At 35.8% G+C, this 14,455-nt stretch overlaps 1 protein-coding gene across 4 annotated transcripts in view; it reads left to right on the forward strand.

Moving 5' to 3' along the window:
• The window catches only part of PLXDC2 (plexin domain containing 2), a 387,427-nt gene that overhangs the window by 279,954 nt on the left and 93,018 nt on the right, over positions 1-14,455 (forward strand). For all 4 annotated transcript variants that reach the window (XM_023533119.1, XM_023533120.1, XM_023533121.1 and 1 more), the window contains exon 7: positions 6,803-6,902. In XM_023533119.1, the coding sequence (XP_023388887.1) occupies positions 6,803-6,902 (100 nt within the window). The remainder of the gene's footprint in view (positions 1-6,802; positions 6,903-14,455) is intronic.

The following is a 14,455-nucleotide window of genomic DNA, read 5'->3' on the forward strand; positions in this document are numbered from 1 at the left end:
TCTTGAGCTGAGCTGCACATGCTTTTTAAGGCGGCGGGCACCCACCTGCCTCACTGTTGTCATTTCTAGGAAGCTCCACATCATTTGCCCACTTTGTGGTGGGCAGCCTTTCAATCAGAGGTCACCGATGTGTGTGTGCGTGCATGTGCATGTTTAATAAATGGCTTTGTTGCCACTATTTCAATATCAGAAGGTTTCAAATAAAAATATAGATTTGCACGTTTTCTTGAGAAATCAGAAGCTTGGGATCACTTGTTACTCAGGGTGTGCTTCCTCCAGTTTCTCCCTCACCAGTTTCTTCCTTCTTACCCCAGGCCAGCACCAGCTTCTGTAGGGGTGAAGTTTGAAACGCCTCTTCTAATGTAGGAGCTGTCTCTACTTATCAGCTTTATGCTGTGATTTGTCTCTGTCCACATTTTCTGTGGGGTATGAATGTGCAGATGGGGCAGGAGAGATGTTTAGGACGAGTCTTCAGTGTAGGGCTCTCCTTCACTTTCATGCCATCAAGGGCCTTGCTCGGTACCTGCGTACGAAAGAGTTCAGGAACCATAAGCTCAAAACGGGTTAAAATCATTGTATGAAATGTTTATGACATGGAAAGCAAATGGGTTTTTATATTGTCACTTTTAACCCATAGTCTTTCTATTCGAATGTAGTTTTCAGACACCTAAGCACTAATACTCTGGACTTTATGTGTTGTTTTGATAATATAATAAATAAGAGTGGACTTTTTAGAATCAGATACCCTACAGAGTAATGCAGAAGCCAGTTGGGACATTTAAGGAGGATGAGGTAGGAAGTTACGGGTTGAATGCAAATGAGAATGGGTAAAACAGTAATATATATGTGGCCATATATATGTGGCTACTAGTGAGTGAACAAAAATAAGTCTAGAGTAATTCTTTTCCAGTTATCATTCTGATAGGCATGTGATTCATACGTTGGCATACATGCTATACAATCAAGCCCTTGCTGAGATGCTGTACTCCTTATTAGATAGATAGCTGGGTCCATAATGGAAACAAATGAATGTTTTGGTGAGGTTTGCAGGGCAGAACAGACAGGAAAATAAAATCCCATTACCTCTGACTCAAGCAGCATGCTGTTATCTCCCTGTTTCAGAGACGGATGTACAAGTTCACATTTTAGGCATTGTACCGGGCCCTTGCATCCCGCTGAATGATACCATAGCGTGGAAAAGGGGGCAGATTTTGAGTCTGAATCTTCGTCCAGAGGCCGGTGTGTTATGCCCTACCTCTGCTTACTCCTGATATCTTTCCTGCCTTCATTTTGCCTAGTTATTATGACTCTTTTATGCATCTACACTTAATTTGCTTCACTATATCAGTTACAGAAAATTTTGTACTTATAATAAATGTATCTTTGTCTTGTAAAATGGGATAAAAATTAAAATATCTAAAAAAAATTATAACTGTTGGTGTGAGCCAAATGGAAGCATATTTTAACTTCTTTTCGATGCCTAGCTTGTGGAATGAATGTCGTTGTAATACAACTCATTCTCAGAAATATATGATTCAATACAAATCATAGAGAGGCCAAGTGAAAAGTAAGTTTTGCTTTGATCATAAAAGGCAACTATTATAGGCACATGAAAATAATAAAGCTACTTTTCTTGTTTAAAAACTGTTTAGGTAGTTAAAAGCTTGTGTAATTACAGATTGGCTTCCTGACACCCCCAGGAACTAGCTTAGGAGGTATTATCCAGATGAATATAACTTTGTAGAAAAGATAAAAAAATAGCTTCTCATAAGCAAAGTTTTTAGAGTTTTTTGACTTGGATGTCATCCTTAGCCATGGTTTCATGGTGTCTGTGATTTGAGTACTTAATATCCTTGTAAATACAGAGCCCTCTACAGAAGAGGTGATTATGACAATATAGCAGACCTTTTCTAGAGCTAATTTTGCACAATATCAGCTGTAAGTCTAGATAGTTATTTGTACACACACATGTAGTCGTTTTGTTGATATTAATCAAGTAGTAGTTCATTTTAAATGTGCTTTTAGCAGTACTCCTGGTTTATTTTAAGGGTCTCTCATTATACACTGACATAGAAACAAGCAGACTCATCTGACTTGTTCACAGATGCTTACACAGCCCACTTTCTTGGCTGCAGTGAGTGAATGAATGATCCTTTCTCAGAACGACCCCATGCCTTTGATATCTGGAAGTAAAAAGATTACAGTCCAAGAAGGCAGAATAGTGATAATGATAATATCAGAGGGCAACAGGCAGACATGTTTCCGAAAGAAACTGCTGAGAAAGCCCAGAGTTCATCTCTTCCTCGTTAATCTTTTACAACATTAGGCATTTAATTCACCTAACGGAAGCTTTTATTTCCTCCCCCCGCCCTCCGAAACCTGATATGTAATCGTTTTGTAAAAGTCTTGGGTGGCTTCAAGGAAGATGTGGGGAATCGAAAGCTTCTTATACATTTTTATTTTAATATTTAATCAGGATAAAATACCCAGTTTTAGAAAGCCTAAGCTCTTGTTCATGAACTCTATAAGATGTTAAAGAAAAGCGTTCGGAGCCAGTGGCCTTGCCATAAGGTCATCGTTCTTTTACAGCCCTCCCCTCCTCATCTTCTTCATCGTAGAACGTGTCACACTCCCCTCTTGAGCTGCACAGATTCTCCTCTGCACACACAAGGGACACCGTTCTCATAGCCCGCGACGCGAATGGACCGCAAGTCTGCAACACGGCCTCCCTGGTGAAGAGCGTGACCTCATTTTTGCTGCTACTGAGACTGAAACCTGGTGGCATTGCTACTTTTCCTCTCTCTCACTCTCCTTATTAAATCCGGGGCACGTCTTGATGACATACCTTCACAATTCATCCAGAACTCATCCTCTTGTTCTACTTCCACCTCTGACACTTACCACTCTGGTGTAGTCCAAACCAGCCATCCCTTACCTGGGCAGCTGAGATACCTGCTAACTAGTTTCTCTGCCTCCCATTGCCCCCCAGAGTCTTGATCACGCAGCAGCCAGCGCGATCTTGTTCAGATGTAAGGGGATGCCCTTCCTCTGCTCTGAACACTCTAAACTTTCCCACTGTGACTTCAAGTCAAATCCAGAGTCATTGCATGGCTTACAGGGAATACACGCTCCCTGTGGTCTGCCCCCACCACCTTCCAGCTCAGACTTTGTCCTTTTTATTTACTCTTTCTGTTCTAGTCATAACCTTGTAATTCATAAAAGACACCAAAAGCAATTTAGTTGAGGCCTTTGTAGATGCTGGTCCTACTCAGAGCTGTTCTCCAAGTATCCACATGGCAGGCTCTCTTACTGCAGAAAAGTCACCTTATCACGGAAAACTTCTATGACTCTTTCTCTTAAAGAGGTCACCTCTAAAATGTAACCTCTATGAGAGCAGGTCTTTGCTTTCTTCTCTTCTGTAATTCTGGTGCCTACAATAACACAAAGAAAATATTCAGTTAATATCTGATGAATGAATGAATTCTTTCTGTCTTACCAAATAACATGGAGAGTATATATGCCTTTTGGGAAAAATAACTTATATATAGTAGACATTCTCAGAAATTTATTTTCTACTTTACATTCCCACATTATATTACGACTCATAATAGAGATATTTATGGGAATAGTAGTTTGTCAGACAAAGTATTCAGAAGTCACAATCCCATGAATAAGTGAATTTAAAAAACTGGTAGCAAGTTAAAATGTAAACCTTAGAAGCAGATGATGACTTCTCCCTACCTGTGCTGTTTTCATGTATAGGTAGAGCATCACCCTTATATTTTTGTTTGTATAGTTATTAAGAATTTACTCATTGAAGCCAGGACAAGTCAAGATCATTAAGAAGGATGAAATAATTGAATCTAAGGCTTGAAAGAGTCATTAAAAGTCATCTACAACTATCTTCCTAAAGGGTTAGCCAATATATGATAGCATTATTTTCAGTGACAGAACACTCTCTATATTCTTAGCCTACCCATTTTGCTTTTTGGTGGATTTTTCTTGGGTTAAATGAATCTGGATCAAGATAACATACCTAATGGTCTTAGTTTCTGGAATCCAGAGGAGAAGAAATAAATTAGACAATAAAGAGAAGAGTGAAAAAAGATGCAGAAAAGGAAACTTTCTACTGGAACAGTAATTGTATCTGGAAGTGAAGAGATATTTATCTGATTTCCATAAACGTAACAAGAAGAATACTACTTCATTTTATGTAGGAACACCCAGAGAAGTTTGTATTGGCTATTAGATCTTTAATAGAGAATGTATCGGTTAGTATTGCCATGGAACAAATAACCCCAAAATGTAGTGGTTTAAAACAACTACATTTTTTATCTCTCACAAGATACCTGTGGATCAGCTTGGTGGTTCCACTCATCTGGGTTGAACTCTACAGATCTCAACTGGGCTCACTCATGTGTCAGCTGTTAGCCGGTGGGTTGGCTAGAAGCTAGCGGGTCAATCTGTGCTGGAAGGAGACTATCTTTCCACGTGTCGCTTATATGTCTTCAGCGAAGCAGCAGGGTATGTCCTCACGGCAGTGGCAGGGGACCAAGAAAGGCGGAAACGTGCGAGCACTTTTTCAAGACTGCTTTTTGCTTCACATTTGTTGTTGTCTTCTTTTGCCATGTCACTGAGCCCAGAATCAGATTGAGAGAGGACCACCAAGTGAAAAGGTAAAAGGCGTGGATACAAGGAGGCTATCGATGAAGGCCGCCATCAGCGCAGTCAGTCCACCACAGATAAGAAGCACCAGAGGAGAGGGTTTGACTTAGAGACAAAATGTAAAGGAATGGAGTGAAGGGAAGGAAAGAGGTGGAGAAAACAAAATCAAATGAAAGATGGCTAGATAAGGGAAGAGATGAGGAGGAAAGACAGAAAAGGTAGGGTGGATAATCTGAAGAGAGGAGAAAGCTACTATATTGGGATGCCTGCAGGAAGTGAGCCCAAGGGACCTGGAAAACAAACTCTGCTAGAAAAATATAATATCCATAACAACATAATGGGATTTTCCAGTTGATAGCAATAAAAACACAAGTTCTGCTTTGAGTTTGGGAAGAGAAGAAATATAATCGATTACCACAAAATTATCTGGTAAAATTCTTTACACTGGCAGAGAAAAACCGCAGTCGTAGATTTTGAAGCACAAAAGCAAATGACAAGTGCCAGTAGCAAAACTTTTATGTTTACTTACTCGTAGGAGGGCATCTATTAATATTCCTATTTAAAAAGTATTATGACTTTGTCTTATTAGGACGTACAAAATATAAGCTGAATTGGGATTTTTTCCCATCTTTTTGTCTTTTTATCTTTAACTGTAAGTCTGCCTTAAATGTAAGTTACATTTATATTAGTGCTCTTCCACATAAAACTGGCTAATAGTGTAATACCCATTAAGAAAAGGGATTCATATATTGACACTATGTGGCTTAGTAAATCACTAAGTAAAGTATATCAGTTTTATTTGGTCAATGAACTTTTAGGGACAGAAATTGTTCTTTTGTTTTTTGTTGTTGTTTTGTTTGCTTCTGTTGTCCACATATCGGAATACTTCTTAATGCTGGTTAAGAACTGGACATACTTACCCTTGTTTAAGAAAGGACTGATTTAGTAGTACATGAAGGCAAAATGTCATCTTCCATTTACTTGATGATGTCAGAAATTTCAGAAACATCAAAATGTCCTCTTAATTGGTCAGTTTCAACAAATTAGCTCTTTTACAATTTCATGATGTCGTGGGCAAAAACATGCAGTTTTATCTTCTCTCCAACTTATTTTTCTTCCTTCTTATTGCTATGCTGTTTGTTATAGTTTATACAACAATGTTTGATCTACTGTATTCCCTAAGGAATTACCCACAGATGGCCCACAATCTGTTTATTCTACCTAGAGATTTGTGGGTACATTTATCCTTTCCTTTTTGTTTCTTGTCCTTTCATTTATTGAAGACCGTTTCATTCCCATTTTTTATGTCTGTAAATATGGTAATAAAGATAGTAATTATATTTCCAATGATTCTGCTAAGTCTAGGAAAAAATAGACTCCAAAATTTAGTCTCATTTGTAACTATTATATCATGTTTAATATATTGTCAATGTGTCCTAATTTTCTAAACTGTAAATATTAGAAATGTCTACATATTTAGATTCTGGTTCCACTGAGGTTCAAATTTAGAAAGTGTGACCCTGAGCTGACATAATAATTCATAAGTTTTCCATACGTGTTTCAACCAGAATGGTAAAGTTTGACATCCATTAACAATTGCCACATATCACTATATAGTAATCAACAATGATATCGTTAAAATAGATATTTAGCAGTGCAGCTATTTGTCTTCTCTAGGATTTATATCTATAAGGCGACATGTAAACAAAGAGTTTTTTCAAAACTATGAAAATAAATATATAATTAAGTCTTTTAGGAAACAAATAGTGCAAGAAGAATTTCTGTTCTTGAAACGATATCAGCACTAAATGCTTTCGTGGCGTATCTCTGTGCGTGACAAGTTTTCAGCATCCAGCATCAGCTAGATTCGCTGAGAATCTATCGCTTTCAAGTAGCTGTCTGTAGGACCAGGAACTTTCTTGTCGCTTTGACCCATCAAATAGCACAAAATGGATGTTATTTTGGGTAATTATGCCCTTCTTCTCTAATATTCACTTCTCTCTCTCTCTCTCTCTCTCTATCATTCTCCATCTTCATCTCCTGACTTTATCCATTAAACCAGGTGATCAGACTTCCCACCCCCACCACTGAATGAAATTGAAATCTAACACGTGACAATCTGCTTTTTCTTTTTCAGATTCCTGTCTTGGTCACACAAATAAGTTCGACGAATCATCCAGTGAAAGTTGGGCTGTCTGACGCATTCGTCGTAGTCCACAGGATCCAGCAAATTCCCAGTATGTAGAAGAAGGGTAGTAGCAAAGTCTGAGCCTGCTGTGGGGGTAAATTTAAAGGAAATTGATCTGGGAAGACGTAAACTCTTTGAACAATAGAATCACTTAGATAATTGCCGCTTGTTAATTATATTGTTTGGTTTTAACTTTTACTTAGGTTTTCTCTCTCTCTGTTACTTTTGGACTAATCATTTAAGTTCAATTAAGTAGCCAAGGCAAGAATGTGTATTTTGGATTCTTTAGTTTACTTAACTTGGTTGTGCAGATATATTTCTTTTACTAATAAGAAGAACATAAAAGAGAGACAGATTATTGGACTCATAGGTATATGACTTTTTTCTTTGTTTAGTTTGAATACATTTATCAGCTAAAATTGTACCTTTTTATGATTAACGTGTTTGCATAAAACTACTTGAGAGCCTAAAGGAAGATAAAAGGAAAAAGTATGAATTTAGGTAAATAAAAATTTTGGTGGCATTATAACTACCAGAGAAGATATGTATATTCTTTGAAATAATTTTCGTCTATCTAGTCTAGTTTACATACAGTAGAATAAAAACACATGTACTACTTTGGGAAGCTGTTTATCATATTAGGAACTGAAAAATGTAACTGCTATTTGTAGTAGTCTGATTTTATAGTGCCATTCTTTGAAAGCTTCTGTTATTTAAATCTCTCCTATTTCAAGAATAGTCCTGAGGGATGCTTGGGTGTGTAAGTACTCCAAGTGTTTGTTTATGTCCTAGATGCGCTTATTTAAAGCAAGAGGCAATAATAAAATACATGTCAAGATTAGGTCATTTCTTTCCCTTTTGTCCAAACTTCTTTTTCTTCTTTTATGATAGTAGTAAACTAATTTATCACATGTATATGCTGTTTGGTCTTGACTTGAGCTAATGCTGTTCAATTATGTCATCTCTAAAATATAGAAAGTATGTGCAGTGGAAATTATTTAGACTTTGCAGAGCAGTGGAGTGGCTGGAAACATAAGGTTATCTTACAACTGTGGTTTCAAACAACATTCGTATGTGGCAGTTCTGCGTGGGGAAGAATATGAATCATGGTGTTTTCTCCATGTTGGCTAAGAACGTGTGGGAGGTAATATTCAAGGGAACTGTTAAATCAAGGCAGATTTTCCAGACACGAAATCATACTGTGAACACAGCAGGGATGTATTAGTACGTGGAGGAAACGTAAAGACATCTGACAGGACCCTTAGGTAAGAAGCTGAGTCCTAGAAGAGCCAGCATTGATGGTAGAAGAATATTCTCACATTCCTTCTCTCAGAGGTGTGAAATCAAGCCTGACTTGAATCAATTATGGCACAAGTAAAAGGAAAAACTAGTTTTAGTTTATTTGGGGGTTATTTTCATTCCCAGAAAGGATTTTATTCGCAGCTTTCTCAGAAGGCACCTTGGTCCACACGGAAGTTCTTATATACTATCATTTGGAGGAAAAGACCCTTCAAAATACAAAAGAAATTTTTTTTACAAATGTATTTTAATATTTTAACATTCAAGTGTTATGTCAACTTAGACATGATAAAATTGTACTTAAATAAAGTATTAAATTGTCATAAAATGCAATGTTTGCATCCCTTGCTATATTGTCATAGGGTAACGCTCATGTTTTGGGGGAAAATATCCTTCCCAAATGTAAATGTCATTGAATAAATTGGCAAAATTCATAGGAATTTTGAGAACAGATTATGTCTAAAGTTTGGGACTCAGCATTTATCTAAAAAAGTTACTGAAGCTTCCAGTTCAGGGCAAAGCTTCTCTCAGGCAAGCTAATGCTGGAGTGACATTCACATTTTCTGTTGACCTTCAGCGTTCCATCCTGAGAAAATTAACCAAGGAAAAATGGAAGTTCTGAGTTTCTGAAGCACTCATCTCTGCCATTAGATGGGACCATATTTTAGCAAGAATGTTGGAATCGATATGTTCTACTTAAAAATCTTTTGCAGAACAGAAAAATTTTAATCTCCTTGAAATCTGTTCCCACATTTGTAAAGTGTTACATGAGCTTCTGTATAAGAGATATGATTGCATTGTAGTCTCAGCCAAAAAAAAAAAAAAAAAGACGTACTTATTTACACGAGAGATTAGGCTAACCCAAGATTAGCATAATACAAGTTACCCAAGTATTATTTTTCCTGAGATCTCTATGTTACTCATTTGTGCAATCAGAATTTAGACATATATTTAAGTCCTTTCCAAAATTCTGTCCCCTTATTTTACAGCCCTCGTTATTAGGAGTCATCCTCAGAGGGAATTTAAATCATTCATCTCTGTTACCCATTTTTCTTCTCTTGAGTGAATTTAGGGAAAAACTGATCATTATCCTAAGTAATAGGTGGCTTCATTTCTTCAGATTCCCATGGTGCATTACACAGGACCCTGCTCTCATAAGATCAATTTTCTGTTCTTTTAATCATTTTAGTTACATGAGGTATAGAACCTAGATCCTTGGCTTAATCTAGCCATGGTAACATGGGAATGCGAGCTACAGTCTAGAGAATAATTTTCCCCTGTGGGATCACAGTCGCTACACTATTCTTATCAGATTTGGTGAAGGTTTGGTAAAGCATTCAAAAAGCAAGTTTTATTTATTTATTATGCAGATTTCTCCCCATCCCTTCATCATAACATCAACAACAAAAAACTCGTTTTTCAGCTTTTAAAAGCTTCCAAATTGTAATTGATTTCAGTGTAACTTTCAAGCATACTTTATTAAGGTAGGCTTGTCTTTCCTAAAAAGGTCAGGTGATCTGATAGTTTAGAATATCAAAGGGATTTCAGGCATTGTTAGGAAATTAGTAAGTAGTTCTGAGGTTACAAGGGAAATTCCTTTGCTTCTTCAAAAAAAAAATGAAAATAGTCTATGCCAAAATCAACCCTTATATTTAACGAATAAAATAAAAGGTAAAAATTAGTTTTAAAATTTAGAAACTATAAGGGCTATCATAGTGTGGATACTGGTCATGAGACTTTGAGCATTTTGCTTGATTTCTATAACTTTCTTTAGATGCATATGATCATCTTAGTACCTAAGATGCAATGTATATACAGCATGCAGTACCTGGCACTAAATACGCATTTCTCATCATCATCAACATTATAACTTTAAAAAGACAGCGATACTAAGGCATCTACATCCAGGCCAAGTGCTCATATTGTGAAGCCACGAGATTTCCATTGAAAACACCTGGGTATCCACCCTCTCTCTGAAACTCCTACTTTAGATATCATTTGTTTTGTACCGTCCTGACTATCTAGATGTCTGTGTGTACCTACGTCTCTGCATCACCTTCTGTTTTTCATAAAATATTTTGTGGAACTTTAGAAACAGAAAGAACCACAGAGATCAGCTGATTCAACCTCCACAGCTACAGATAACGAAAAACAGCTTTGCATACGATGACTTTGGTTATATGTTCCAGAAATACGAGTGTAAAAATGTACTTGCGATTATAAGCATAATGCACATTAGTTCAGAGGAATCTGTAAAATACCTAAAAACACAAAGAAGAGAATTTAAATCGCCTACAAATCTACTGCACAGAGATAACAATGTTTCCTTGTATCTGTATGCAATCTTTTTGTTTATAGTATATATACATACAAACACACACACATTAAGAACATTGACTTTAGGCTATAAATATCTTTACCTCCTGTGTTTTCCGTAATATATACACCACGTTTTATTTTCCACATTGCTAAGTACCTGTCTAAAATGTGGCCATTAATAGCTGCAACTAATTCCTTCGTTTCGTAATTTACGTAAACTGTCTCAGCACTGGTTTGTCATGTAGGTTGCTCTTCATATTATCAGTGAAACGATGCCGAACATCCTTGTTTTTAAATTTTTACACATCTCTGATTCTTAAAAATGAATATGGAGCCATTGAATGTCAGTGGTTTTTTATGTACTTTGACGAATGGTTCTCTGTAAAGGTTGTAACAGTTTGCTCCCCGCCAGCACTGGATTAGACGCCCACCCGTTCCCCAGTGTTCTCTGGCACGATAGTCATGTTTTAAACTTGGCTAATTTGATGAGCAGAACACGGTACCTCATTGTTCCTCGAATTTTCTTTTGATTACCAGGAGGTTTTAACACTGTCATCTATTCACTGGCCATGTGTAGTTTCCATAATTTCTTGTTAAATAGCTCTATTAAGTCCTTTCTCAGCCTCAGCTTATGTCCCTCCAAATCTTTTTACACAGTATGCAGAGGTCTTCGTGGATAAACGTACAGTTCGTCTTTGTTTCTCTCTCCTCCAGACTGTTTTGCATTTCAGTCTTAATCTCTCAGTACTGACCTTTCCCATCCAACCTCACCTCTCCTCCACCCTCTGAGCTTAACGAGCATAACATTTCCAGCAAGAAACCCAGAAAATCCACTCATGCCTGCGGTTCTTTTATTTGGAACCTCAAGGCTATGTCATTTTAGAAATGCGAAAGTTAATTTAGCACACACGTGCAGAATTCTTGTACTAGAAACCAACCTGCAAAGCAGCTGGCCTAACTTGACAGTAGTTCTACCACACGTTATGACGATGGCTGTTTCTGAATCCCTGCCTTGGACCACTCCACTTCATCCTCCTCGCAAGCGCTGCATTATCCGGTTCTTTCTTAACATCAGTCCTTTTTCCATCGGCATCTGCTGTTTTAAAATTTTTTGGAGTTCATGTTACAATGCGCCTTTGCTGTGTTGGTTACTATCATTCACAGCTCAATAAAAACATTAGCATTTTAAAATTAAAAAACTGACGATCAACTTGGAGAGCAAATGTACTTTTAAAATACCAAGAAGTTCAGTGAACTCTTTGAGTAACGTTGTATATAACTTGCCATATATGGTCTCTGTATAAGGTTACAGACCAGGCAGTATTTTTCAAAGAGCTTGATCAAAATGATGTTTACAGACTGGGGGAAAAAAAAAAAAAACTCAAACAAAAACAGCGATTTGCTTTTTACTATGCAAAATGTCTTTAGCTTTAATTCTCAAAAAAAAAAAAAAAAAATAGCATAGAACTATACCATTCAATAGAACTTTCTACACTAATGAAATGTTCTAAATCTGAACTGTCCAGTGTGATATCACTAACTAAATGTGGCTACTGTTCATGCAAATGTGGCTAGTGAGGTTGGGGAATTGAGTTTTTAATGGGTTTCATTAATTAATTTTAATTTAAAGAGGTACATGTAACTAATGATTACCACATTGGACGGGGTGTCAATAAACCATATACATATATTTAAATAAAATATTAAATTTCAAGTATAATATTTACATAAACATAGTTTTTACTTTGTTGCCTTTTAAAGGCCTTAGAATTTTAGATGTGATTAAGCAATACATTTTTATATATAAGAATTCCATTATAACTGATTTCCTCCACAGAAAAAACATTTTGTGGTTTTGATTTGGTGGTAGGACACATCTATTACAATTAACTTAACAACTATAATATTTAAAAAAAATGTTGACAAGCTATTAAAGAAATAAATAATCTTAGAAAAACTTAATTTTTTCTTTCATAATATTTTATATAACCCAATTAAAGATCTTTCAACGAACTGAGCCTCACCTGTTATTTTCAAAGTTAATGGTCTTTTCATTGGTTTAAGGACAGATCAAGCTACAAAACCTTCAGTTCAGTGTTACCTTACCTTCTCTCTTCTCAAAATGGAAAACACTTCAAAATTATTCATTTTAGAGAAAATAAGATTGCCTTTCTTTACAGCGCAGCTTCACTGGGTGCTCTGGTTCTCAAGAATGCACTAGTTCATGCAAGGCTCAACAAAAGGAAAAAGAAAGAGATATCATGATGTTTTCCACATCAAATATCCTCTTATAAAACTCTTCCAAGATAGAAACTACTATGCGAAGTGATTTTATTGTTAAAATACATGCATTTTTAATATATCCCATTTAATTAACCCTGACTTGCTTTTTAAAAAGAAACAAACAGAATTTAAGAATTTTCCGGATATTAGAAATCACCGATTAGTTTATTTTAACATACTCGAGTTTCTTTTTTAGAACTTCTGTGAACAAAAGAGAATTCCTTCAGAGAGTTGTGGTTAAACTATTTCCTTTTATTTCCATTCATTCATTCATTCATTGACTTTTTATCCTATACCAATCTTAGATAAAGTACATTTTTACCAATTTAGAGATATTTCTTTCAATTTATTTAATAATATTTGAATTATTTTATTTCTAATGTAAAATTCTAAAAGTCACACAAAGGACTTTAATACAGCATTAAAATCTTAAGACATTTAAACATTAATTTATTTGAGTTATCTACTGGGTACCTTATTAGGCTAGGATTTATTGATCTAAAGAGGAAAAACCCAACTTAATGTTTTTATGTCCTTTTATTTTATTCAAAATTGTGAATGAAATGCTCATCTTTGTAAAACTTGACTCGGTAGTCGCCTAACTATGAAAGGCATAGGAAAGTAGCCCAAACAATTCTGAACAATAATGTAAACTGAATTTTTCTAGCAAGTTCTATTTGCCTTTTCTGTTTTAAATTATGACCTCAGAGATTAAATTTTTTGCTTTTCTCTTCTATATTTGCCTTCAAATTTATACTTTCCTTTGCCTTAATTATTTCTTACTTTTTCTCTATTACATAATGATTATTTCTGTTTTAACTTACACTTCCCCACTACACAGAGATTATTTCTATTTTTAATTAATACTGGTTGCCTACATTTAAAACGCTCACGTGTCAATTTTTCCAGTTGAATTTTGCTATAAAAAGTTTAGTTTCTTGAAAATACATGGCTTTTTCTTCATATAAGTGCCAAATGGGTGATTTAGCACTAAAAGCTTTTCAAAAATTTGGTTTTAAAGTAAAAAAAAAAAAATCTTACTGTATTCCATCCAATTTTAATAAAGTCACGATCTTTTTTCCTCTCAGAAAAAAAATTAATGACATTGCAATTGTACATTACTGAGTATCCCCATAAATCCCAGGAGTAAAGAGGTATGTTGGCCAATGGGAACCGTGATGTTAGACCTACAATCTAGTCTGCCTATCACACCAGCCCATTGTGACACTACATCGACCATTTACTATCCTGACTCTTCTTGGGCAGCACGATTCCTGAAGGAATTTAGGAAATGCATCTCCTTTAAGCCATTAGTAAATATATGTGGAGGGAGAAGAAAAGTGAGACTTGCTTTTAGATCAAGTTTCTGATTTTAGATCAAGTAACTCATGAACTCTGGCCATTTAGGTTTTAGCAGTGTCCTGAAACTCAGCAAGCAGAGAGAGAATGGTGAAAGGGAAATTTAAGTGGTTCATACACGTACTTCATAGTCACCTAAAGTTTATGTTGCTTTATCCAATGCTGAATTGCATTATTATTTAATAGAATTAGAATTATAGAAGGAATGAAAGGAAGTTTGAGGCAAAAGGATCTTCTCTTTGTAGTTGTTTTATTTAACTACAATTAGCTAACTCTGTGAATGCATTGCATTTTTGTGTGGAAAGCTTATAACTGCTGTAATATAGCACTTTTTTTTTTTCC

The sequence above is a fragment of the Pteropus vampyrus genome, unplaced genomic scaffold (genome assembly GCF_000151845.1).
Source record: "Pteropus vampyrus isolate Shadow unplaced genomic scaffold, Pvam_2.0 Scaffold96, whole genome shotgun sequence".
NCBI lineage: Eukaryota > Metazoa > Chordata > Mammalia > Chiroptera > Pteropodidae > Pteropus > Pteropus vampyrus.